The sequence below is a fragment of the Stegastes partitus genome, unplaced genomic scaffold, assembly GCF_000690725.1.
Source record: "Stegastes partitus isolate 25-593 unplaced genomic scaffold, Stegastes_partitus-1.0.2 Scaffold98, whole genome shotgun sequence".
In the NCBI taxonomy this organism is placed as follows: Eukaryota; Metazoa; Chordata; class Actinopteri; family Pomacentridae; genus Stegastes; species Stegastes partitus.
Window position 1 is genome coordinate 313,139 of NW_007577829.1, and position 26,563 is coordinate 339,701.

At 40.8% G+C, this 26,563-nt stretch overlaps 3 protein-coding genes across 3 annotated transcripts; all 3 read right to left on the reverse strand.

Moving 5' to 3' along the window:
* Positions 1–667: 667 nt before the first annotated feature.
* On the reverse strand, positions 668–6,913 carry LOC103354160 (dimethylaniline monooxygenase [N-oxide-forming] 5-like). Its single transcript, XM_008277451.1, has 11 exons — positions 6,846–6,913; positions 6,458–6,598; positions 6,068–6,256; positions 5,827–5,992; positions 5,584–5,726; positions 5,214–5,413; positions 4,062–4,295; positions 1,694–1,815; positions 1,550–1,622; positions 1,345–1,414; positions 668–1,258 (listed from the first exon to the last, which is right to left on the reverse strand). Exons 2-11 carry the CDS (start codon positions 6,587–6,589, stop codon positions 896–898), a joined length of 1,692 nt encoding a protein of 563 aa, XP_008275673.1. The 5' UTR covers positions 6,590–6,598; positions 6,846–6,913; the 3' UTR covers positions 668–895.
* A 2,822-nt stretch (positions 6,914–9,735) lies between these two features.
* On the reverse strand, positions 9,736–13,371 carry LOC103354161 (dimethylaniline monooxygenase [N-oxide-forming] 5-like). The gene is made up of 10 exons (XM_008277452.1): positions 13,240–13,371; positions 12,940–13,128; positions 12,679–12,844; positions 12,395–12,537; positions 12,118–12,317; positions 11,875–12,010; positions 11,565–11,784; positions 11,385–11,457; positions 10,019–10,271; positions 9,736–9,885 (listed from the first exon to the last, which is right to left on the reverse strand). Exons 1-10 carry the CDS (start codon positions 13,369–13,371, stop codon positions 9,736–9,738), a joined length of 1,662 nt encoding a protein of 553 aa, XP_008275674.1.
* A 1,956-nt stretch (positions 13,372–15,327) lies between these two features.
* Positions 15,328–26,543, reverse strand: plpp6 (phospholipid phosphatase 6). The gene is made up of 2 exons (XM_008277453.1): positions 25,842–26,543; positions 15,328–19,741 (listed from the first exon to the last, which is right to left on the reverse strand). The coding sequence occupies exons 1-2, from the start codon at positions 26,332–26,334 to the stop codon at positions 19,374–19,376; spliced, it is 861 nt and encodes a 286-aa protein (XP_008275675.1). The 5' UTR covers positions 26,335–26,543; the 3' UTR covers positions 15,328–19,373.
* Positions 26,544–26,563: the final 20 nt, after the last annotated feature.

A 26,563-nucleotide genomic window follows, 5' to 3' on the forward strand; every position in this document is an offset into this window, starting at 1 on the left:
GCCCCAATGGTAGCGTTTCCCACAATCCCTCAGTGCCATGCCACGCCTCTTTTAGTCGAGTGGTGAGTGTGTGTGTGCTTGTGTGCGCGAGTGCTTTTGCTGTATGTCTATGTGTATGCATGGAGGGTGGGAGGGACGGGTTTAACTTATTTTTTAAATGCTGTAATGTTTTAAATGATGTCATGTTTTGAAATGCTTTGTTGTTTTTAAATGTTGTAAAGCACTTTGTGTTGTCATTGTATATGAATAGTGCTATATAAATAAAATTTGATTTGATTTGATTTGATATTCTACCTCTGTTCACCCACTGTTGCAATATTACATAATTTCCCTAAACTGAACTAAGACTTCAAAAAATTGACAACCCAATAATTTCTGCACAAATGAACTCCTACAAAAACAACTGTTTTTTGTGCATTAGTTTTGATATTTGGGCTTTACGGAACAAGAATACAGTGAAAATACACTTCATGTAATCATATTAAATATGTATTTGTGTAATTACATGACTGCTTATGAAGGCTTTTCTTATTTCTTGTACCAAAAGTGTGATCCAGTGTTTTTTCTGCCTCTGATTGTGAGCCTCTGTTTTGGATTTTCGATGTGCTGTTCGGTAAGTGTGCAGATTTCACTGGCCTTTTAAAATGATACACCTATCAGAAGAGTCTAAACTACTTTCAGAATTTTATTTTTACATTACAGCACTTGTCCGCTACATCAGAAGTGGGAGGCTGTGGCTGTCTATGTACGCCATCACAAAGAGAAAACACAGAAAGACTGTGCATGAATCCTGGACCTGTGTACTGTGTTTCAGTGCATTGTAAATTATTGTCACTTATAAAATGTGGTTGTTTGATAACTGTCCATTCATACATTATACATCCTGATTTTGCGGTCACCCAGTGAACCACAAGTCCTTCAGGAAAACTTTACTGCTCTCCAGAATCTGAGCTGCACCTTGCAGCGTTGGGATCATCTCATTTTTTGACAAAATCACAGCCATTATCAGAGTTCCTCCAAACGTGAGCAGCCATGGAGAACACAGCACAGACCTCCTGGTCTTTGGTTCTGGTACCTTTCTGGTTCTGAAAGGTTGAGCAACCCTCTCCCACTGAGTGAGGATGGCCTGTCGGGCTCCGTCCCAGTGTCCAGGCCCAGAGAGACGATATTGATAAGGAGTGCAAGGACCAAAGAAGACCTTCATCCAGAGCACAGGATCTCTCAGAAATAGACTCAGGAGGTTTGGTCGGACACCTACCTGTGATTGAAAGTCTATAATGAAGGCCTTGTCTTTTATAGACAGTGTGAATGGTAAAGTTTAATATAGTGTTAAAGTGAACTAACCTCCTCGGCCATGAAGTCCAGATATGGGATATAATCTACCTGTAGAACAGCCTGTTGCGGCCTGGGATAGCTAAGATAATAAATGAAGGAAGTAGATTCTTACATATTGTACATCATTAACCAGACTTACTGAAGAATGAATCAAGTAAGGAATGAATCATTTGGCTGTGCCATCAAGGGATATCACTTTGCGGATGAAGTCTACCTTTGCATGTTTCTTCTTCTGTCAGACTCAATGACTTCCAGCATTTTCTCCCCAGATGGAAGACGGCTCAAACCTTAAACGTAAAGCACATCAGTTGATACCACTTTTTCTTTAAACCTGTGTTTGTGTGTGTAAAGCGTTTACCTGAAAAGACCTTAACAGCCCAGCGTGCTTGCATTTCCACTAAAGGCATGATCGGCCCTTTTGCTTGGAAAAGACCCATGATGGCCAGTGTGGGTTGTTGCAGGGACGGAGGAAATGCTCTTCTGTATTATGAAAAACCTTATTAGACAAGTCGTCATGGTGTAAATATGTAATAATTAACAGTCTCATTTGGGAGTGAGTGAGTGAAACAAAGAAAAAATAGTTGAAATCTAATATGTCAGTGATCATTACAACCTTGTTCAGTTATTAGTTGGTCAGACATGTTCTTTAGTTTTAAATAAAAACTTAAAATAGCCATAATTCAATTTTGTTTTGTAGAAAAGCAATAAATACATTTTAGAATTCATACACATATGTGCAAAAGTATTTTAGGAAGGCAGTTAACTTAAACTCCTAAAAAATGTTAGAATTACTGAAAAATTGCCACCTTAATGTAGTGAAGGGGTTTGTGTGTCCCTGCGATCCTGGGAGCTATGTTGTAAGGGGTAATAGCACTTGGTAGGGTCTCTCAGGGCAACTTGGTTCTAGGGGAGGAACTAGACTGAGAGCAATTCACAGAACCTCAATGGATATGGACAAGGATAGGGACCATCTCACGTAGATTAGGGACACTGGGACCCCCTCCTGGAGTCAGGCCTGAGATGGGAGCTTGCCAGTGAACGTCTGGCGGTCAAGTATTGTCTTGTTGAGCTTTGTCTGGCACAGTTGAAAAGACAGCTGCTGCCCAGTAGGCCCACCACCTGCAGGGCTTGACGCTGTGGCCAGGGTCTATGCCCCCCAGGCAGCAGGCATGGGCGAGCACCTCGGCATGTCAGCCCCTGGTGGCATGGAGTGTTTGTGGAGATGTGAAACATCACCTCACTGGTAGGGCAGGAACCTGAGCTGGTGCGGGAAGTCAAGCGATACTGACGAGATATAGTCAAGCTCCCCTCATGCTGTATATGATGGTGGGGACGGCTGCCAAACAGACCTGGCAAACCCAAAAGTGTAGTAAGGGTGAACTGGGAATGTCAGTGGATTACCCTGTCTGTGGGGTTTTTAACATCCCCCTCCAAAAGAATTTTTTCTGCATCGCAGAGGAGGTTGGAGACATGGAATCTGAGTGGGCCATGTTCAAAGCCTCCATTGCAGAAGGGACTGTTAGGAGTTGGGTTCAGAAGGTCACTGCTGCCTGTAGTGGCAGAAAACTGAAAATCTGCTGGGAGTGAAGGAGGTTGTCAGGCTGAAAAACAAGCACTTTGATTTGTGGCAGAGGTTGCTGAGGTTGTCAATAAACTTCTTGGAGGCAAGGTACCAGGTTTGGATGAGATTTGCCCAGAGAGGCTGAAGACTCTGGACATTGTTGGACTGTCTTTGCTGACATTTCTCTTCAATGCCGTGTGGGTATCGGGTACAGTGCCTGTGGAATGGCAGAATAGGTTGGTGGTTCCTTCTTTTAAAAAGGGGTACTGGAAGGTATGCTCCAGCTATTGGAATATCTCACTGCTCAGCCTCCCTGGGAATGTGTACTCCATGCAATTCAATTGTTGAACCTTGGAGTCAAAGGAGCAATGTGTTTTGTGGATTTGGAAAAGGCTTATGACAGTTGCCTCTGAGGGGCCCTGTGGGAGATACTGTGGTAGTATGGGGTACTGGGGTCTTTGTTACGAGCCAGCCAGTCCTTCTACAACCAAAATGAGAGCTGTGTTTGCATTCTGTGCACAAAACATGTTTCCCATGGACGTTGGACTCCACCAGGTTTTCCCCTTGTCTCTGACCCTGTTTGAACAAGATTTAAGGGTAAGGTTTGGATGAGGAGGGTGTCCAGTTTGGGGAATTCAGGTTCACATCTCTGCCTCATCGGGCTACAGTTTTCTGCCACAAACTGGTGGATTGCTCCGTCTAGGTTGGTAGGGAGTTGCTTCTCCCAAGTACATGAGCTCAAGTATCTTGGGGTCCTGCTCATAAGTGACAGGAAAATGGGGTGTCAAATGGACAAGGGACTTTATGCAGTAATGTAGGCCTTGTATTGGATCATCATGGTGAGGAGGAAGTTGAGCCAGAGGGCAAAGCTTTTGTTTTACCAGTTGAACTACATTTTAACCCTCACCTATGGTCGTGTACTCACTAAAGGGATTCTGATTCATCCTTCCTAAAGGAGGAACTGAAAAGCATGGTTGACCCAAGAGAACTGAAAAAAATGGTTGGATGGATAAAAATCTAATATTTTTAAAAATGTATTGTTACATTTTACATACAAACTATCCATGGTAGAGTGACTACCACCCATTGCGTAATATTTAACCTACTGTCTACATATCAGATGTCACCAGTCTCATGTATATAATGCTGTCCAACATGACCTTACTTGTACAGTGTCAACTCTCCATAAGGTCCTTCAGACAGAACTGAGGGGAGGAATGGGAATGTTCCTTTATAACCTGTACAAAAGACCACAGCATCAATGTTCTCCTCCACGGTGCCATCCTCAAATACAACTCCCGATTTCTTGAATCCTTTTAGATTGGGCTTCATGGCTAAAGCCCCATGAAGGATTCGGCCAGGAAGATCGTCATTGATCAAAGGCTTTTTTTCCAGTATTCTGTGAAAAAAGAAAATATAGCTAAAGTCAATCAAAGTATCTTTGCTACAAACATTTTTTTAAACTAATTGTCTGCAGAGTAAATGTGTTGATGAAAGTCACGGATTAAGACTGCACAATGTTCCCTAGTGACATGAATAATATTGAAATTTTGCATTTGTTCACTTATTTTATGTAGTGAGCAATTCAAATTGTAATTACTCCATACGCTTAAGAGAATTTTGTGCTTTTTCTAAGATGTTTGTATAACTGAATGTTACTGTTTGTGCCTTTAATGCAATGGTAGCTGCTAAACATTTACATGTTGGTGTTGACATTGTGAGCGTGTTAGCATTCCAATAATAACATTAAGCACAAAGTTTTGCTGTGTGAATGAACAGTTTTGACTGTTTTCTATCATTAGATCTCAGTACGATTAGGTAAGCCTTGTGGTGTGTCTGCACATCACATTTTACCTACTCAGACTAACAAGCAGGAGGGTAGGTTTCTGGCAAATCCCAAATAACTATATTCGCTTTACCCTTGGGCTGGACACTTTCTAGCTAATACTGAGTGACAGACATATACCACCAGTAAACCAATGCAGGCAAAGGTAAAATGGCAGATTCTAACATGTAGAAAACTCATTCCAACACCATGCACACACATCCCATAGAGAACTCAGTGAAGCTTGAGTTTACAGTGTCAAACACTGGATCACTGTGCTACCTAATGTCAGACTCAGAATCAACAGTTACATGGTTAAAAGCATGAAAAATCTTCTAAACAAATAGAATGAAACAAACATAGAAACACAGAAAAGTTGTTTGAAGCTGTGTGACAAGAAACCAGACAAGTCCACATAAATAAATCTTAGTGGTCAGGACTCATTGGGCAGAAAAGAACAGACATCACCCAGGTGAAAATACTGTCTGTCACCTGTGACTAGGTTTCAGGCCGTACAGAATGTGGTCATATCTGTGGTTCAGTGTTCTCTCTCCTGTCCAGTTCATCAAGCTCTTGGGGAGAAGCTTAGGGAGGATGTTGTTGAACCTAGTGATAAATGTCATGTCCAAAGGGAGGCCATTGTTGGACATCCTGCTAATCACCCAGGCCCCCTGACGTGTGCTGAGAAATGTCTGTCAGAGAGGATGAGAGGATTGGCTGTAAATGCAAGGAGCATGCACGAGAATGTGTCCAATTTCTAATTTTTAGATCATTTTCAACCCCCACAAACTCATGAGAGTTTAGTGTTATGCCTAAGTGGGGAGATTGAGATAAGGGCTTTTCTATTCTCATTGTGTCTTACCTTCTCTGCAGATCTACTGATCTCTACAGCAATATCTCCTCCAGAATTGCCAATGCCGACCACCACCACCCTCTTTCCTCTGCAGTCATCTGCATCTTTATATTCCCAGCTGTGAATACACCGGCCAGAAAAAGTCTCATGTCCTGAAGAAATACAGATGTTGCAACAGCTATGAGGAAAACAAGACCTTTTTATTTTCTTTTTAAATGTGCAGACTTGAAATAACAATAAGTATATATTGACCTTCAAATTCAGACAGGGGTAAGGCTGGAAGGGTGTAGTGACCTGAACACACCAAAACTGCATCAAATATGTATTTCTCTTCTTCTCCATTCCTGTTTATGGTTACTACGTCCCACTGACCAGACACAGAGAAATCTGGCCTTTGTGCAACACTTTTCACTGTAGTCTGCATGCACAAAAACACATGTTGTTATTAAGAACTTTGGCTTTAAGACTTGTTCAGTGGTTGACCAGGAATTACCTGAAAGTTGATGTGTCTGAGCAGGTCAAAATGCTCAGCATAGAGCCTGAAGTATTGCAGCAGCTGAGAGTTGTGCATGAAGTTTGGATAGTGAGCAGGCATGGGAAAATCACTGAAACACATCATCTCTTTGGAGGTATTGACCACCAAGGAGCGGTAGATGCTGGATCGCTCTGGCTCAGGTACCTCCTGTGGATACAGAGAAAAACAAGGTCAGAGCTGATTAAAACATCACCATCTGATAAGGACATTTTACAGTTTTATGCTGTGTCAATGATTGCTGTACAGGAACTATACACTCTTGTTCATGCACCATGAATGCAAGATTTAACAACAGCAACAAGATTCAACAAAAACAACAACATGATCTTAAGCTGTGCAACAACTCACTTTGAATTTCCACAGGCCACCAATATCATCACTACTTTCAAAGCAGACGGGCTCCAAGCCCTCATCGATGCAGGTCTTAATGCAGACCAGACCTGAACTGCCTGCTCCAACCACTGCCACACGGCGAACCATTGCTCAGCACTTGTACATGGAAGGACACAATTGAAGCAAATGTGTTTCATAACTGAAAACAAAAGTCTACAACAAGTTCTAACATGTTGGTAACTTTATATGTATTGCAGTTTAAGTATCTGCACTCGTTAACTTTTCCAAAACTGGTTTGTCAAGAGGCCCATTTTTGGCCTTGTCTGGACACCACATGCACAAAAATAGGTCAACAACAATGCTCTTATTGTTGAAGTCTAAAAGACATGTCAGCTGTTCTCACCTTCTCCAGTGGGCTGATTGCGAGTCCTGTGCAGCTGCAGTCAGATGTGAAATAGCCTGTAAGCGCTCTAGAACTGAGCTGTTGCTTGTGACCCAATCAGTTAAACAGTAGTGCAGAGGAGGGACTTTAACCCTGTATGGCACAGTGGAACTGTCTCCAAATACTTTTCAGAGCAATGCTGTATCGTGCAAAGGCAGAAACTCTGGCTTACAGTGAAAGAGAAAAACAGGAAGTTGACCTAATCCACAAAAAATGCACAGTTCAAACTATTATACATAGTATTTGTAGATTTGTAGCATAAAACTGCATTCACACACAGTTGTTCACAGAAAAGTCTTATCTCCAGTGTCATACTGTAACATGGACTGATCTTGGAAAAATCCATTACTATTTAGATTGTCACTTTGAATCATCTGTCCTACATTATATATGCATGCTACCACATATATCGCTAAATTCTAACTTACTAACTGACATCATCTTAAGGCACTTAACATAGTAAAACAAGACCATACAGTATTATCTCAGTAAGTGGTGGCAATTTTTTTTGTTTGTTTTTTTGGAGGGACCTTTGACAGCCAGTAGCTTGTCACCATTGTTGCCAGGTAACATCATCAAGACAAGATTCTACAATGTTGTCACAGATGAAAGAAATTAGAGTTTAACAACCACCAGTGACAAGTGCAGCAGTGGAAGGAAACCTAACGAGTACTTGGGGAAAGCGTGAAGGAAAAAGAAAAACTCCTTTACTGACTACATGCTCTGTAGTCATCAGGTCTTCTTGTCTGCCCTCATCTTGCAAGAAGACTCCATCATGTGTAAAACAATGCCACCCAGTGGCCAGTGGACTCATGACATGTCTTCGTGAAATAACAATTACATTCATATTATTTACACTTTTGAACTTTTTAGAGTTCAATGCAATATAAAACATTCTTGCTATTCTTTGCTTTATGGACTATTTCCTCTAGTCGTTGCTTTGTTGACACAGTGGATCATTTGAACTTTTATTGAAATTAAAGCATGTTACTCGTTTTAAGAGAAAAATCACTACTTAGTGCAGATGTTAACAACTTATAGACATCAGAAATGTGACCTGACTGCACTCTGCTTTTCATAAAGCAACTGAAGCCCAAAAGGTTGCAAATCACTGGTTACCTATTGTGTATAATCTTTATCTTGGATGTAACTAGAGTTATCAGATAAATGTGTGGTAAAAAAGTAAAATGTTTCCCTCTGGAATATAGTGGAGGAAAAGTATAAAGTAGCATAAAATATTGGTAAAGTAGAGTTTAACTTGGACTGTAGATCAGTTTGTGTGCACGGTGGGGGAGTCCTGATGAGCTCATGAGGACAACAAAGCTTAGCTAGGACTATTTTTCTTATTATCAAAATTGCATCACTGTGTTCTTGTGTGTTTTTCTGAGGTAGGCCTACCAAATTAATCAGCTTTCTTCTTCAGCTGATTGATTTGAAATGAATGATCAATATTTTGTCAACTCAAGATAAAATGCTTTACTTTTTTCCTTTTTTATACAAAATTTATAATGACTTATGCATGTCAGGATCGAAGTGGTTGGTGTGCTCAGAAAAGTACCAATGCCTGATTAGCTACTTACCTAATAGATAACTTCTTTCAACTCCTTCTGGGACATTGAAGTTCCTCGGTAAGCATCCCAGCCAGAGGCATAAACCACCTCAACTGGCTTCTTTCAGGTTTATTCATTGTTTTATTAAATTTCCATTGTAATATAATATAATGCATAAACAAATGTAAAGAAAAAAAATGCAATTATTATTTAAGAAAATAAAAGGACTGGGAAGCATATTAACATCGCCTGCAAGCTGAACCTCTCATTGTGTTTACACTTTTTTCAGAGCTTAATAAATCCATATATGTTTTTTTCTGTTTTGCGAGCTGTACTATTTTACTATGACCATGTGTTTCTTCAAACCGCGAAACCCCACAACTGCTATCATCAGATAAAAGTGAGGACACATTGCTAAAGCAGCATTTCCTTTCACAACTTGTGAGATGCCATAATTTATATTTTTATTGTGTACTCATGGGTATGTTGTGTTTATTTGTATTTTTTAACTGTAGTCCCTACATTTCTGCACTATCCCATTTGTTGCTGTAACACTGCAAAAGAATAATCTTATTTTATCTTGTCTTATTTTCTCTTTCTGTTAATTTCAGTAGAGTTAGACACATGACATTCGGATCACATCTATAATGTATTGGTTCATTCACACAGGAAACAATTCCACATTAACAAAGTTAAACATAGCACCAATAAGTCTTTTTTTTAGTGTACCTGTGCTTGACCTTTAACAGCCCAGTAAATCTGACATCAAAGATATTACAAAGCAAATTAAAAGGCAGGCTCATGTCATTCTCTGCCATTTGTGATCATATATATATATGCACCTGATTAAAATCAGCAGTTTACATCCACAGTCAACTTAAAATGTGACTGCAACGCTGAAATCTATGGTTGGCATTTTTCCCCTCTCATGTTTCAAGTAACTGCTGATCTTTATTAATACAATAAAAATCATGGTGAAAATGCACTATTTTAATAATAAATATTAAAATGAGCTTTGTAAAAGTGAAAAGTAAACTAGAACTTTCCACGTTGCAAAATAATTGCATATGAAACAATTTTTTAGAGGAACAGTTTCTGGCAAGCATTTAAATAGTCTAAAAACAAAGACTGAAGAACATCTCGGCATCAATCAGCAGCTCAGACAGTGACCTCTATAAAGATTTCCATAACTACAGCTCAAACAAAAGTACACAGAGCAAGATTTTTCAAGGGATCTAAAAGCAGTAGATGTGGTATTTGGTATTTTGCGTGTTTCAGAGGAACGTTCTCGTTGCTTGTGTTCAGACTGTTTGTGGACGAAGGCTGGACAGCAAGGCAGGGATGGTGGTTGGATTGCGTACATGGACATAGTAGACGACAGCTCCTCCAGCCATCATAGTCAGGCTCAGCTTCATCAGGCGTCCAGCTAAGGAGGGCTCTTGTTCCACCGTCTGCAAGAGACGGAAAATATTGCGTTTACATTTGTGTCTTATATCATGTTAAGATAATGCGCCAAAGTATGTTGTGCATTAGATGGAAGATTTATAAAATGTGAAAGAAACAGTGCTCATCTGCATCTCAGACCTTTCTGGTTTTTAAGGGTTGGTACATGCGGTCGAACTGGGTGAAGATGGCCTGCCGGGCTCCCTCCCACTTCCCTGGTCCCATCAGCCGGTACTGGTAGGCGGTAACAGGCCCCCACAAAACCCTCTTAAACAAGGGGTAGTCAGTGAAGAAGAGCCAGGGGAGACTTGGCCGCACTCCGATCTCTCCAGCTATGTCGTCCATGTAGGAAACAAAGTCCACCTGAAGCGGCGTCAGCTTTGACACGATGTAGCTGTTGACAGGATAACCAAGGAATTAATGCAAGATTCAACACTCAAATGAATATAAGTTAATATATATGCTGTAAGTATGAGGCCTTCCAAGATGGCACTTAGGTAAGTCTAACTGAGATTTTAAAAGTTTCAAGAGTGATACAGGTTTTGTTGATCATTACTTCTGCAGAAATCAATAGGTTTCAATTATATATCAAATTAGCCTGTATCATGAACCCACAGAAATGAACTTGTAAATTATCCCAGGTCAAAAGCATGTTTTAGTATCTTTAGGCTGTTGAGTTGGAAGTCAGCGCCCCCCAGAGATTCAGTGGTTCATCTACAACTTATAACCATGAGGCTCCTGAATTGGAAACTTGCACTGCATAACATCAGCAGCTGTTTTCAGACATAAAAGGTGAACATAGCCACCCATGGGTTTGCAGTCTTCTGTTTTGAACTCTTGAGTTATGCATTGTCCCATTTCCAACTTGACATTTTGAAATCAGATGTGATAAGAGGTGCCAAGAGGTGGATATGACTGAGAACACACTGATATGATTGCGGCCTGTCAATTATGATGAGGTTGGTCTGCCCTACAACATACCCGGCTTTATTGTCTGCTTTACTCTAAATGAAACCACAGTTTCCAAAATGAACACCACACTGCATTGGAAAGTCTTGAAGCTACCAGCTGAGACCACAAACTCATTAGAAACATTTTTGCAAAGGTAATAAATTGAGTTGGAAAAAGTATCTTTTTCTTATAGACTTTTCTACAATCTAGCTTGTTTTGGAAGCCAGTGGAGTCGTCCCCTGCTGGCCACTGGAAAGAATGCAGGGTTAAGGCACTTCTACATCATCCCTACTTTTCAGACTCAGAGGCTACACCCATCGTTTATATATAGTCTATGTTTGGGTTTAAACCAGATATCAAAGGAGACTGAACTGAACTGAACTGAATTGAACTTTGTCAAATGGCCTGAAACAGGACGAAAATGAGCACTAATATTGTTCTGTATTTGCTGAAGGTGTAAATGGTTTGCGGACATGTACACCTTTACATGGTAAAGTATGTTTACATAACACAGAAGAACAGGTAATATAGAAGAATAATTCAAAGTAATATTTACTGTTTGTCAATGTCCTTTGTGTCCTTTTCAACAGCCTTGATCATGGCCTGGTTTGAGGGCAGCTTTTTACTACCTGAGCAGTTAAAAAACAACAACAAGGAGACAGAGGTCAACAGACTGTCTTGTGCTTCGGAAGTATCAAGACTAATGGCTAACAATAAACTGTCCATACAGCCTTACGTTTGAATACACGTGCAACCCAGCGGGCCTGCATTTCAGCCTGAGGCATGATGGCTCCAAGGGCGTGAATGAAACCCACAACAGCCAGAGTGGGATGCTCAAGGTTTGGGGTAAATACATGCTTGTAGAGACCCACACGGTGCCCAGATTTGTACATAGTGCTGCTTGGCAAGTAGTTGAAATCGTAGTTGTATCCGGTGGCGAATACAATGGTATCCACCTGGAATGAGTAGTAGAGCAAGAATCAAACAGAGCTGGAAGTAAGCAAAGACCTTTGGGAGGGATGTTCAAGAAGAAGCTGTTTGCTGACCTTTACCACAATGCTGCCATCATCAAACTCCACAGTGGAACCACGGATTTCCTTCACATTTGGTTTGATGACGACTGATCCAGACAGAATCTTTAGCGGCAGGTCATCGTTGATTACTGGGATCTGACTGAAAAGCCTGTGGAGGCAGCAGAAGAAGGTAAAGCAGACAGAAATCCTTTACTGTAATTGACTGTACTGCCTTCACACTCCAGCAACAATGGGAGAGAGCCTTAAAGAACCTACCTGTGTTTGGGTTTGAGGGCATACATGGTGTGGTCATACATGGCGTTGAGTTTCTTCTCACCAAGCCAGTTGAAGAAGCTGATGGGCAGCAGCTGGAACAGGATGTGGACAAAACGCGTGTTGTACTTCATGTCCACTGGCAGCCCATTGTCTGAAACCTGTCGGATGACCCAGGCACCGCGACGAGTGCTCATATACACCTGTAGAATGGGAGAAAAAGATGGAATTTATCACATATGCTGTAGAAGAAGAAGACAAATCAAAAATACTTTCCAACCTGCTCTGCAACTCTGCTGGTCTCCACAGCGATGTCGCCCCCTGAGTTACCGATGCCGATGACCACCACCCTCTTCCCATACATGTCCTCAGGCCCCTTGTAGTCCCAGCTGTGGAGGTATTTTCCCTCAAATGTCTCAATTCCTGCAACACAGAATTACGTTTTCATGTTTTATGTTGTTTCTGGAATCTTTTGCAAAGAGTGAGAAACAAAGTTATTAATATTTCAAGATTGGATATAAAGATGTGCCTCACTGTAATGCAGGACGGGACACGTGGTTTTACCTGGGAAGTCTTTAAGTGGCAGGTTAGGGTAGGTGTAGTGACCAGAGCAGCAGATAACTGCATCGAAAACATGCCTCTCCTCCCGTCCGTCTTTGTTCTCAGTAACTACTTCCCACTGACCAGTCCGAGAAAAGTCTGGTCTCGGTTTGACACTCTTCACTGAGGTCTAAAATATGACAAACAGAAGTAGATTATTTTTCCAGATGTTTATCTAACTGCAGTTTTGGAACCAAATGCTCTTTGATGTCTATTTTGTTTCACCTGGAAGCGAATGTGTCGCAGTAGTTTGAAGTGTTCCGCATACATTCTGAAGTATTTCAGGATTTTAGAGTGGTGCATGTAGTTGGGAAAATCAGGGGGGATGGGGAAGTCGCTGTAGCACATCATCTCTTTGGAGATGTTGATCGTGAGGGAGCGGTAGATACTGGCCCTGTTGGGCTCTGACACTTCCTGCAGAGAAACAGTTTTAAAGGACAAGAAGAAGACAGATAGTGACACCTGTGAGTTTTTTTTTTTTATCAGGTTCACTTTCACATGAATGGCTTGATCGTAAACACTTACCTTGAACTTCCACAGTCCTCCCATGTCATCGCTGCTCTCGAAGCAGGTTGGCACCATGCCCTCATCCAGACAAGCCTTTATGCTGGTCAGACCAGCGGGCCCGGCCCCGATCACTGCTACTCTCTGCGCCATGTTGGAGCTGCCACAAGATGGGGGAAAAATTTGGTTTCAGTGAGTAATTTCACCAGATTTAGGTGTGCAATTCTAAATGTGCACCTTTCAGCCTCACTCCAAAGTTTAGTGCTTGCATTGTATGCTGGAGCTTACATTAGATTTAAAACATGTAATATAAAGAACTAGATGCAAAAAACAATGAAAAAAAGGCACTGAAATAACATTCTCATATGAACCTCAGTCTTATTTCCAGCTGTAAAACTTTTAAACAGAGCAAGAAAAGAAAGTCAGATGTGTTGCATCTTTGCTCTACATCTGCTCAACTTACACTAGATTACGGAATTACTGTGAAGTTTTTTCTTAAAGCACACAGTGTAGAGGAATGTTTTAGCTGTTGTTTACATAACTCTTATCTTATCCCTGACTTATCAGCTCTTTATCTCACGTTCTGTTAAACAACATCAATCTCACTTCATAGAAGTAGAAAAAGAATAAAGGTTATCTTGCAGTTAAAACAAAATCCAGCTGAATCAGCGCTTCTCAGGTCACAGAAAACAAATTTCAAGAGGTCAAAAGAGGACCGGAGTGCGCTGATTAACCTTTGATTGTGCAGACTAATGTTTCAGCACTCGTGTGTCTTCACCAGAGTCAACGTGGACGAAGATATGAGGAAAATGCTTATATTTAGGTGAGCGTTTGTCATTGGGTACACGGTTTCAGATCAACTGGATGATGAATTCATGTGTGGGATTTGCCATAGTCAGTGTCCAAGTGGTGCACCCTGAACACCAGGTCAGAAACAAAGAAACAGGACGGTTTTAAAGTTACAGAGATAGAGGTTAAATAAACACCAGAACCAGCATCTGTCAAATGTGACAGGAAACAAACAAAAAGTAATAAAGCAATTATGTAGGGCTGGAAAAAGAAAACAAGACCCTGAGGATAAAAATACAAACAAGCATATATAACTATCTGACAAGTCAGGCGGAGACATTCCCATCCTGCTAAAAGTTTTCTGAAACTGATGATTAAGGATGTCAGTCCTCTAACATGAATGAAATGCTTGTTGTGCTTCCTCTGGGCTGTCACACATGACAGATGTTTATTCTGGTACTTTTTGTACTTTTAGCTCTATAACTTTGAGAGGTCAGTGTACCTTTGGTTCTGATCTGGTGTCAGGGATGTGGACGCTGACTTTTCACAACCCCTGCCCACTGATTTATCATCCAGTAGATTTCAAAACCCAGTGATCTAATGACAATCGTACACCAGGTTTAGGTTGAATAGTCTGCCTCATGTCTTTGTTCAGACTGATTAAAACACAGTAGAGTCAAAATGTGCTTCAGTCCCCTTTTGTCTAATGATGATCTTATGGTTTTTGGGAGCACAAAGACTGTAGAATGACCTGCTGTGACTGTATCGCTCCATAACGAACAATTAAGTGTTCACAAGCTATTTTGCGAACAATAAAATAATGATAGTTATGTTGTGGTTTCATCAGATGTTAACAACTCTCAAACTGCATTAAAGTAGGAGCCATCTGCAGTAAAGAACAGAAAGACAAATGCATCCTTTTTCCTTCTTACCTTGATCTTAGCGTGCTGATCTGTGAAGTGGGATGAGCATCACCTCAGCACACTTTTAAACCCCCACAGTAAATAGGGACGCACACTTTTTTTTTCTCCTTCCAGATTCCTCCCAAAAAAAGCAATGACATAGCTGGCCCTTGGTTGCTTAAATCTGATGGACTAAAGGTCAGCTTGTTTCCTTCAAGCTCATCCAAGTGAGTGGACGAGCGCTGATAAGTGACTGAGTAGTAATGATTTTACATCACAGTGTTAAATTCTGTCCATTTTTTTTTGGGTAGCACCTTTAACACAGAATACGGCAGTTTAAACAGTTTCATGGATTACTGTAAAGCTGTTAATAAGACACAACAATAAGGGCAGCTTTTATATATGAGACAGGAGACAGTTTTAGATTTGTTCCCCATTTAATTAAAAATCATTACAATCAAATCATGTGGGAATAATTCATTGAACATAACAATGTAATCACGTGACCATACAGACATACTGTGTATATATATATTATATATATATACACATTAAGATACATCAGAATAGGTTCTATACAGTTTACATACAATATTATTGATAGTTTTCAGCAGACAAAACAGAGTGTAGAGAACAATGCCGAAGCGGGCTTCATGTCTATGTGCAAGAATTGATGTGACAGCTGCTGACAATCCTTGAGGGCTGAATAAACCCGCAAAATGTATTTTCCTAAAAGTTTGTGAACCTTAGAACAAACTGGTGACATGTTATGTGCAAAATCTATCCAATACACAAATATATAGTGCCTGTAATCACGGTGATAAACAACGTATCTTAGTTTTAAGCTTTGTTTCAATGTACAACTCCACAAAAATCAATCATAAAAAATCATTTGGTCACAAAATTCACAATCCAGCATATTTAGATTTGCAACAGAATGGTAATGTGATTAAAAAAAAAAGAAAGCCTGTAAGTGCCACCTCACTCACTTGCACTGGGAAGATAATTGGTTAGTTATTGCAGAAAGACATCACAGTATGCAAGAAGTCAACAAAACAGTCAGTGATGGGAAGGGTCTGTTACATTGCTTTGGTTTGTACCAAACAGCTCAATCTGCTTTAGAGCAAACGGCACCAGCCACAAAAAGGTGGTTCACAGCCTCAAATCTCTCAAACAGTGAAAACTGCAGAGACTAATCATGTTTATTTATTTATTTTTCCCATCAAAGAAATTGTAAACAGTTGAATACAACCACATATTTGCATATTAACACCTCCTGGTTTCTGGCAGTGCTAAGATGTCTGTCTGTGAAATGAGCTGCTGTGTAACTTATTCAAGCATTTGCTCTCTGCTGACAGAGTGGTCCAGCCTTTTACACCAACACAGCAGCAACAGTCATGCAGCGAAGATGAGAACGAAGGTTGAATGTGAACCATGCGAATGAATGGATCAGGTGCAATAATAAAACATGCACAACACTTCCTTTGCTTCTATTTAAATCTCTTCAGTACCACTCCAAATTCCTTTTGATGGACAATCATGCCCAGTATTTCCTTTCTCTGTAATTGATAATAAAATGAAGATTTAAAGTTTCCTTCAGCTTCTATGTAGCTTAAACTAAAAAAAAAAAAAGATTCTTCTGATATGGCCCAATAGATGAGGGGTAGCCAGCAGTTGAAAGGGCACAAAACAGTTGACCACAACTCTCTACACAATCCTACACGGGTTTACGTGCCAGTCGACAGCTTCCGTGATGGCGCTAAACACATCTGAGGTGCATCACGTTAACCATCGGCGCCAGTATAATGTTAATGTTGGATCTCAGCCTGGCACTTAAGCCAGCTGGTGAGTGGCACAGTACATGGATGTGGATTAAGCATCAAACATGGGGCTTCTAGGAATTATTAAGTGCATCTTAAACCCCAATGTGTGTAAACATCAAACCAGATGTGGTGCAGTAGAAGCCCAGAGCTGCGAATAAATCAAATATTAACTGTAGGAAGACTTTTCACATCCTCACATATTATTGCCTTTATGAATCTTCAACTGTAAATTTGTGCGCTATTTGAGACATCATGAAAATGCAAGGTTTCAGATCACAAGATGTCAAACTGCAATTTGTCATACGTGGCCATGCGATATCACAGTACAGGCGAAATTATTTTATTCATTTACAGTTGCACAAATTTCCACAAAACCAGGGCACATAGAGAACCGATTACAAAAAGTCCTTCTGATTACTGATCCATGAACCTAAGCAACAAACCAGATCACAACCCAAACCCGACACCACCAACAAACCGCCAAAGATGTTTTCTAACTATTATCTCTCCTTGTCTGTAAAATTATTGCCATTCTTGTAAACATGGCTGCAGCATGTAAAAAGTGGAAAATGCCAGGATCTTTAGAAATGATTTCACAGTGCAAGATTTAAACAAGATTGAACAGAATTAAAAATGAACAAAATTTCAAAAGATATTTTCTTGGCCTAAGATTAACAAGTGGGCTCATGACTATAGCTGCTATTGTTCTTCACCTTGGCGTTTGTTTTAAGTCAGAGCCATCATGCCTAAACTTGCAATTAAACACATTTCAGGTATTTACACATGCTTCCCTTGTCCAGGCTCCAGGTATATCTAAACCACTCCTTGTTCCATAACCAACACTCGAATATATGAGTTGTTCAGATGAGTGGTAGCTGGATTTCAGAATATGTGAGTGGTATGAAACCAGAGTTCAATATTGACTGCAAAGTGCCACAATTAATTTCAGATTTGCTTTTGTAATGCAGTGATGGGCTTAGATGAACAAAATGTGACAGCATTAATGTTCTGTAAAACCACAGCTGATCAGATTTTTTCTTTGAACTCCACTTTTTCTGCGCTTCAAATATTTTTTTTTCTCTAACAGCAAGTTAAAACGACTGAAAAACGACAACCAATGTGTCATACAGTCACAATTTTCCATAAATTTTCAACAGCACATCTGTGAGTCTATTACAAGCATGTGAACAGGTTATGTTTAGTAAATCTGACTTTACAGTAAAGATGTAAATATACAGTATGTACCACTGTACTATATAAGACTCAAGCCCATTAGTTTTGCAGCATTCCTTCCAAATATAGACAAATGTATTGTACAGTATGCTAGAGTTCAGCCTCATTTAAAATGCTAAGAGAAGAGGACATGTATTTTACATTTTTTCACTTTTTCCATCCCTAAACCCACAAAATCATGTGAATTCCAAATTAATAAACAGATACATAAGATCCATCCATCTCACTACGGTCGCGGGGGGACTGGAGCCTAACCCAGTCGACTTAGGGCGAAGGCAGGTAGATACATAATATGTTTGATAAAAACATACCAAAACGTATCTGATAAGAAAACTATATACTGTATTTGCCAATTTCTCTAAAATGACCCTGATAACAATGTGAGTACGTACCAAATCTAATCAATCAGAGCTGATTGGTTGTCAGCTACATAAGGTGTTTTGGTTGATTATTAAGGAAAGAAAAAAAAAAAAACATGATATAGTCAATGTTTAAGTGGGTTAGGGTGTGTATACCTCAAACAATGTAACATCTAATCCTATTAAATCAGTAGTAACGTTAAGAGGAAATAAAAGTCCTCTGTGCTTTCAGGATACTGATATCAAGATTCGTCTTTAGAAATGATCCTAAAGAAGCTCAATCTGTGAAAACAGGGGGACAACCGTACCACCATGAAAGTTTCTCAAGAAAGTGAATCTTGTTCAGCTTAGAGCAACAACAGAAAAGATCACAACAAGTGTGTTTAAACTACTTCTACTCATATCACTTTGGTAACTGCTAGTCAGCTGCTGAGCACTCGGACACTGAGCAGGATATTTAATCATAGAACAAATCAGGATACACATACTGGATTTATTTCACCTATGGCTGTATGGTTCTGCAACTGACTGATTAAAACATAAAACCTGCAGTTTAAGCCTATACCTTTCATGTTTTTATAGTAAATTCACATTAATTATCAAGTATTTGACTTCTCCTCTGTGATGTAAAGTTAGAAGCGGTGTGCAGACAAATCTGCAAGTTGCACAAAACTGCACTTAATATTTCCTTATTAGCAAAAGTAAACCAAACAACTGGAAAGAGTCGACTTCATATTGTATCCTTCAATCAGGCCAGTGAAGTGGCAGAGGTGAGTGAGGCGGCATCAGGAAGTAAACTGATCAAATTTGTTCCCTTCTGGTTTGTTGTGAATAAAATCATGTACTACTTATTATAGGCAGGCTACTTGCTACCTTAGAATGAGAGCCAGAGATGGACTTAAGTGTCAGATAACAGAAGAAGCAAACTGTGTTCGATAGAGCTCTCCTCTCTAGTCAATTTCTCTCACATATCATTCTAAAAAGGTGTGCAGGTGCTCTCACAATCAAGATATAAACCACCATGTCTCCTCCTCCTTCAGTGCTTTGGGTTAAGCTAACTGTCCCAGCAGCCCTTGCAGGGTTTGAGGTGAGAGCCACAGCATCTCCACCAGGTTATACTGGCAGTAGCCCATCCAGAAGCCAAACAGCACATCAGTTACGTTGTGTCTGCCCAGCAGCACTCGGCTCAGCCCGACCAGGCCCGCCCACAGCATCACGAGGACTCTTAGCGGGGCGGCCAGCACCAGGTGAGCCAGGAGGAAACGCCCACACAAGGCAGCGCGGGTGGAATGGCCGGATGGGAAGGAGTAGCGATCCACAGAAAAGGTGGCAAACATGTCCATGCGGTTATGTGCTGGACGACGCCGACGCACCACCGCCTTAACAATGGTGACCAGGATCAGGTCCAGCATCAGGCCTGCAGGGAGGGAAGGAGGAGATGTGTTATACAGTATGAAGAAACAGCAGCACGCACTGTATGCAACCACAACAAAGCAGAAGGCACTGGCAGACAGATGTAAACCATTAAATATTTAGAGGAATAAAGAGGGGATATGCTGGAACAACGATGAGAGAGGTTACTTTTGTTTCCCTGGTACAGATTTACATCACAACCAGAAAAACACTGATGGCATTGTAAGGCTAAAAATAGGTATCTGAGGGTGGTGACTGTGTCTGGATGTCTTGTGTTGCTGTTACATCACTACAGTCCTTGTTTTCTGTGGTGTTTATATAAATAACTAACCTGCATCCACATTCTGAGTGTATTCTTCATACCAGAGAAGAAGAGAAGCGTCCAGCTAAGTTATTTGGCTAAAGCAGCGGAGAGCATGAATAGGATTTAAAACTCTTCGCTTTGGCAACATCTGGTGGTAGCATCAAGACAGTGACACACACCAGTACAGGTCATGTGTTGCTGTTAATTCTTGCAGAGTTATCCAGATTCACAAAACCACTGATGTACCTGGACAGACCTCTTTAGTCAAAAGCACGATAACTGGTATCGATCTTTTCCAAAGCAGACACAGAAGCTACTCATAAAATCAACCACCGCTCTCTTCAAGTCAAAACGTTAAACCTTCCGAGGATCTGTAACAGCCAAGAGTCTGGAAAAGCTGCTTCCTGTTAATCCGGGATTTTCTAATCGAGTTAATCCATATAATAGGTTCCTCTGCAGCCAATTACAACAACCAGAGTCAAGTACAAAGTGTCTGAGTCAAGATACCTGGATTTTTTTTCTAATGTTTTTAAAGAATGTTCTTTAATAATATCTTATTGGTATTGCACAGCCTTCAGGAACAGTTACTTTACTTTTTACTGCACATACTGCATGAGCATGTGACAAATAAAACTAAAATCTTGAATCCTTTAAGTACACAGACAGGAAAATTGGATGTAATAATAAAGTGGGGAAAATGCTGCATTTTTAGTTCGTATTTATAGCATAATTCAATTTACAATGGCATGTACTGGGGCTGCATCTAACCTCTAATTGTCAATTAATACATCTATTATTTTCTCTGTTATCCAGTTTGTCATTTGTGCTATAAAATGTCAAAAAAGTGGTAAAAAAAACAAACATGTCAATCTGTGGTTCCCAAGGTACAAGACGACATCCGTAAAAGTCTTGTTTTGTGCACAACTCAAAATGTATCCAGTTTATTGTCACAGTGGAGTAAATAAATTGAAAACATTCAAAATTTAAGAAGCTAAAGTCGGAGAATTGTGACTTTTTATTAATTACCCAAACAAATTAATTACCAAAATATTTGGTGATTCATTTCATAACTTCTAATTGCAATGGTTAGTAGTTGCACATCTAGCATTTATGAAAAACTCTCGTCTGCCTGTGTTAGAATACAGGCCGGATGTGCCTTTTGCAAAAAAAATAAATATATATATTTGTATTTTACATCCCAAAGGTGCATCAAAGGTTTATTCGATATGATAAAAAATTCCTTCAAACTGCAGAGTTGCATAAAGGAGCCAGTGAAATTTTTCAAAGTTGTGTCTCAGCATATATTAAGATTTTTTAGCAACAGATTTATATGCTCTTCAGGGCTGCAGTGTTGAAAATTTAATGCAACAGTCAGGTGGCACTGAGCCAATCGCTGCTGGCAATCCGATAAAAGGATTTCAGCACAATGAATGTGCAGCTATGCATTTCATTCTTTACTGATAACTAAAAGCTGTGGTTTATAATCAGAGTGTACAAAGACTTCAGGTACTAACATTTCTTACGTTGTTGGCAGCATCAAACTGTAGCCTGTTTGTTTAAAAAACTGGCCTGTTAGGACTAAGGAAAGCAGAGTCCTGAAGTAACAGTGACTTTGTTTTTCCAGGCTCTTATTGATGTTAAACTGTGTCTTTCTTAGTACTTAGCTGGTTTAAATATATTACCTAATTATGTGCGCTCCAAAAATAACCCCCTGGTGATTAATAGTGATCTAGTTTATTGCGGAAAGAAACTGTTGAAGACAAGAGGCTGCTGCTTACTGTCTGACATCATGCATACAGGAGGGAGGACAGATAAATATTATTTTTACCACTGAAATATTGCAGGGGGAAAATAAATTATTTATCTTAAAACTTCAGAGCAAGTCTCTAGTGCAGCTGTACCTCTCGAAAACAGCGAGATGAGGTCAAACCAAGAGAAGCTCCTATTTAACAATCGATTGAATGCCTCTTACAATTAAGCTTTTGCTAGATCCATCCTATTAGTAGGACAAAAAAAAAGAGTGTAATTCAGTTTTTCATCACTAATCCCCCAAAAATGGGTCATAAATGAGTGAAAAACGTTCATCACACTTTGCCTAGTATATATCACGAAATGGCTTATTCCTACTAAACCCTATAGGACATTCAGTTTACAACAACAGTCTGCAGTTTGTTGTTTAATTTTCTTGCAATGTGACGATTAGTAAATGATTTCACCACTGGATAACGCTGCTGTGTCAATGCAATTATCACACAATGCAAGAAAAATATTCCAATAAAAAAGTTAAAATGATGCATAATGAAGTTCACTCAGACAACAGTGACATTGTGGGTCAGTATTTCTGAGAGAAACAACAGACCTCAGAAAACATATCTGGGTACAAAGTGTGAGCTTGCTCCACACATTTCTATTGCTTGTCTAAATGAGACAATTAAAGTAAGAGCTGCTGTTCATAAATTAATCTGCATCCAAAGACTGGACTTCGCTACATCTCTAACTACACTGCACTATACTCTAATCTGCATCTTGCTGCACCTTGTGTTTTTGAGGATTGTATATTCTGCCCCACCTCTTCAGTGTAGGACTGCAGTGAGTTGACTATTTTCATTCTGTCGATTATCAATCAATCAATTAGTTGTTTGGCCTACGACATGTCACAAAAAGGTGAAAAATGTCATTCAATATTTCCCAAAGCTCAATGGAACATCCTCAGTGTCTTGCTTTGTCCACAAACCAAAAAAAAAATCAGTTTGCTGTTAGAGAGGAGTACAGAAACCACCAAATACTCCAATTTAGATAGCTGGAGTTAAAAAATGACTCCACCTAATGTTTAAAAGTAATTGTTGACAACTAAATGACTTAGCACTGCAGCTCTGTTTCACTTGTATATAATTCCTTCAGCTGGCTTCAGACAGCATGAGTCACACAGACTCCCTTTGAAGGCACTGAGAGGTCTCAGCACAAGACCTCAGAGCACCATTTCAGAATTAGAAGCCTGTTTTCTCTGTTCACCAAAAGCTGGCTGACACAAGTTGTAAAAAATAGAATGCTGAAGATGCGGAGCAACATGTACAGTAGGTTAAAACCGAAAAATGAAAAGGTCTCCCCCCTTCTCAGTTTGCAATCTGACTCACAACCAGAGATGCCAGAATGAAGAAAAGATGAAATGTCCTCATGAGCGCCTGCCGATGGAGGAAAATTTATGAGAAAATTACTCGTGATGTTACTGCAGGTCGGTTGTTTTCTGTAGGTGATGTGAGCTGTGATAAAAGAGCTGTGCGAAGCAACTCAGGACCCAGGAGAAGCAGGGGGGCCGTGACACCAAGTACTGCTGCAGCTCAACACATCTCAGTGATGCATAGGTATTGACAAAGGTTTCTTTGTGTCTGCATGTCATTTCACGAAGGAACGGATTTGAAAAATAGATGGCGACCACTTGAATAGTTGACAACTCATCAATTAGGTGCTGCAGCTTTACTTCACTGTCATATATTTCCTTTTTGTTTCCTCACATAGCATGAGTCACACAGACTCCCTCTAAAGGTAAAGAGAAGCCTCAGCACAAGACCCTCTACATTTGGAATCCAAACTACACCATTTCTGAGTTAGACGCATTCACCCGTCTCCTCAGCTGGTTGACACAAATCTAGAAAAATGTAATGCAGAGGAGATAGAACAACACACAGAGAAGGTTAAAAATAAAAAATAAAAAGGAGAGACTGTCGTTAGAGATCGAACAAGGCCTGAATGAAAAACGGACGCCAACTCCATGCTGCCAGAACTGGTGGAGGAAAATGTGTCACCAAATGTGTCCTAAAATTAACAAAAATATCATGGTGGGTGGATAAAGTCTTTTATAGCTGAGGTTAACTGTGATAAAAGAGCTGTGTATGGCAAATCAGGCCTGGAAGGAGCTGGAAGGCTGTGACACCGAGTAATACTGCATCTCATCCCATCTCAATACTATGTAGAGATCTATCTGGACAGTTATTGATGACGGTTTTAGTCTCCATTCCAGTTTGGAAGGAAAAACAGAGTGACAACACATACACGAACTGGTTTTTCTTGTTGCAGCTATATACGCTGCCAAATGTCAGCCACAGAAACTCTCTCTGATGACACAGTCTCAGCACAAGACCTTAGATCACGTCGCATTTGCTATCCCTGTTGCACCATTTCTGAGTCTACAAGCATTCACCTGTTTCCTCAGCTCATCTGTAAACTGGCACAAACACAAACATGGAAAAATACATTGCAGGACACAGGGAGCAACATGTAGAGCAGATTAAAATCAAGACATAAGTGAAGGAGACTGCAATCAGGGATGGAACAAGGCCAGCATCAGACTTGTCCATGTGAGATGCCAGCACTGACAGAGTAAAATGTGTCAGAAAATTAACAGCAATGTAATGGTAGATGGTTTAAGTCTTTTGTAACAGAGGTTAGCTGTGATAAAAAATAGGCTTTGCATGGCAAATCAGGACCTGGGAGGAGCAGTTTTAGATAAAGGTCTGTATGCAGTTTTAAGAGGAGAACACACGGAGGAACAGATGGCGATTACTTTAACAGCTCTTGTTGCAGCTCTGGTTCACTGTCAGATATTTCCTTTGTGTGGCTTCACAAACCGTCAGTCACAGAAAGTCCCTAGTATTGCACCTCATCCCATCTCAATGCTATGTAGAGACCGGTCTGCTCAGTTATTGATGACGTTTTTTTTGTGTCCATGCCATTTTTGAATGAAAAACAGAGTGACAGCACACAGAAGAACTGGTGTTTCTTGTTGTAGCACTATTCAACTGCCACATATTTTCCTTTATGTGGTTTCAGGAAGCATCAGTCACACAAACTCTCTCTGAAGGCGAAGTCTCAACAGAAAACCTTAGATCATTTCACATTTGCTATACCAGTTGCACCACTTCAACGTTCCAGGCATTCACTTGTTTCCTCAGCACACCTGTCCGCTAACCGACACAATTACGGGAACAAATAATGCAGGAGACGTGGAGCAATGTGTAAAGTAGGTTAAAACTGAGAAGAGAGGAGGGGAGACTGCAATTAAAGACGGAACAAGGCCTGAATCAAACATCTCCACGTGACAGGGCAGCACTGGTGAAGGAAAATGTGTCAGAAAATTAAATATAATGGTATGGGATGTGGGTAAAGTCTTCTATAGGTGACGTGGGCTGTGATAAAAGAGTCGTGCATGTTAAATCAGAACCTGGAAGGAACAGGGGGGCTGTGACACCAAGTAATACTGCATCTCTGTGGTACCTAGAGTCCTATCTGCATAGCTATCGGTAAAGGTTTATGGTGTGTGCATGCCATTTAAAAAAAAAAAGAAAAGAAACAAAGACAACACAGCTATCACCATTTCAATGTTAGAAGATTTCAACTGTCACCGCAGCTGGCTGACACAAACATGGAAAAATATAATGCAGAGCATGCAGTGCAACATGTAGAGTAGGTTCAAACCAATAAATGAAAATGGGAGACTGCAATCAGAGATGGAACGAGGCCAGAAACAAACATCTCCGCATGACAACTGTCTCAGGAAATTAACAGTAATGTTAATGGAGGTGGGGGAAGTCTTTTAAAGCTAAAGTTAGCTGTGATAAAAGAGATGTGCATATCAAAGCAGGACCTGAGAGGAGCTGGGGGGTGTGCGATGCCACTAAGTAATGCTGCATCTCAGTGGTACCTAGAGACCCATCTGCATTGCTACTGATAGAGGGATCTGTATCTGCATGTCATTTTAAAAGGAAAAACACATGAAGCAACACAAACAGCAGAGTTATTTTACCCATGAAGAGGTTGAGCATGACTTCTTGTCCTGCAGCACTGTCGCTCTTATACAGGCAGTAGGCGGTACCGGCCAGCCAGGGGATGCCATGTCCAGATATCTCTATGAGTTTCATCAAGGGGCGCACACTGCCCCAGGAGGAGTCCTCGCAGGCGCACACCCCCAGCTGCTTGGACAGCCACAGGTCGATGGCGAGCAGCGAGCTGAGCGCTACGCGGATGAAGGACGGGTTCAGCCGTATACCGTCCTCGTCGGATGGCCCCTGACCGCTCGCCGAGCCCGTGGAGGAGCTGGAGCCCCGGCGACGAGTGGGGCTCTCCGAGGCTCGGAGGCGGGCGGTGGTCGGGTCGGAGCCCTGCCGCTGGAGCAGGTGCGGCGGCGAGGAGCGGTTCAGCGGCTTCGTCAGTGACATGAACTCGTAGCGGCCGTTGGAGCTGCCGAGCACCGGGCTTCCTCCGCTTCGACCGGGGTTCTTAGCTTTCGGAGACGGCATTCTGTCCGTCGGAGTGTATGTTGCGACGTTGGCAGTTGTGTTGTTGTGTAGTTGCACCGCAGTGGTGAGTTTTCTGCAGTGCTGTGCCGGTGGTCGCTCTGTTAGTTCATCTGTTGTACGTTTGACAATTCATATCACGTCCGGGAACGCCGAGCTGAATCGCCATCTTTGTTGTTCTGATCGCAAAGCAACCTGGGAAATTGTGTTTTATTAAAACAATGTACACGTG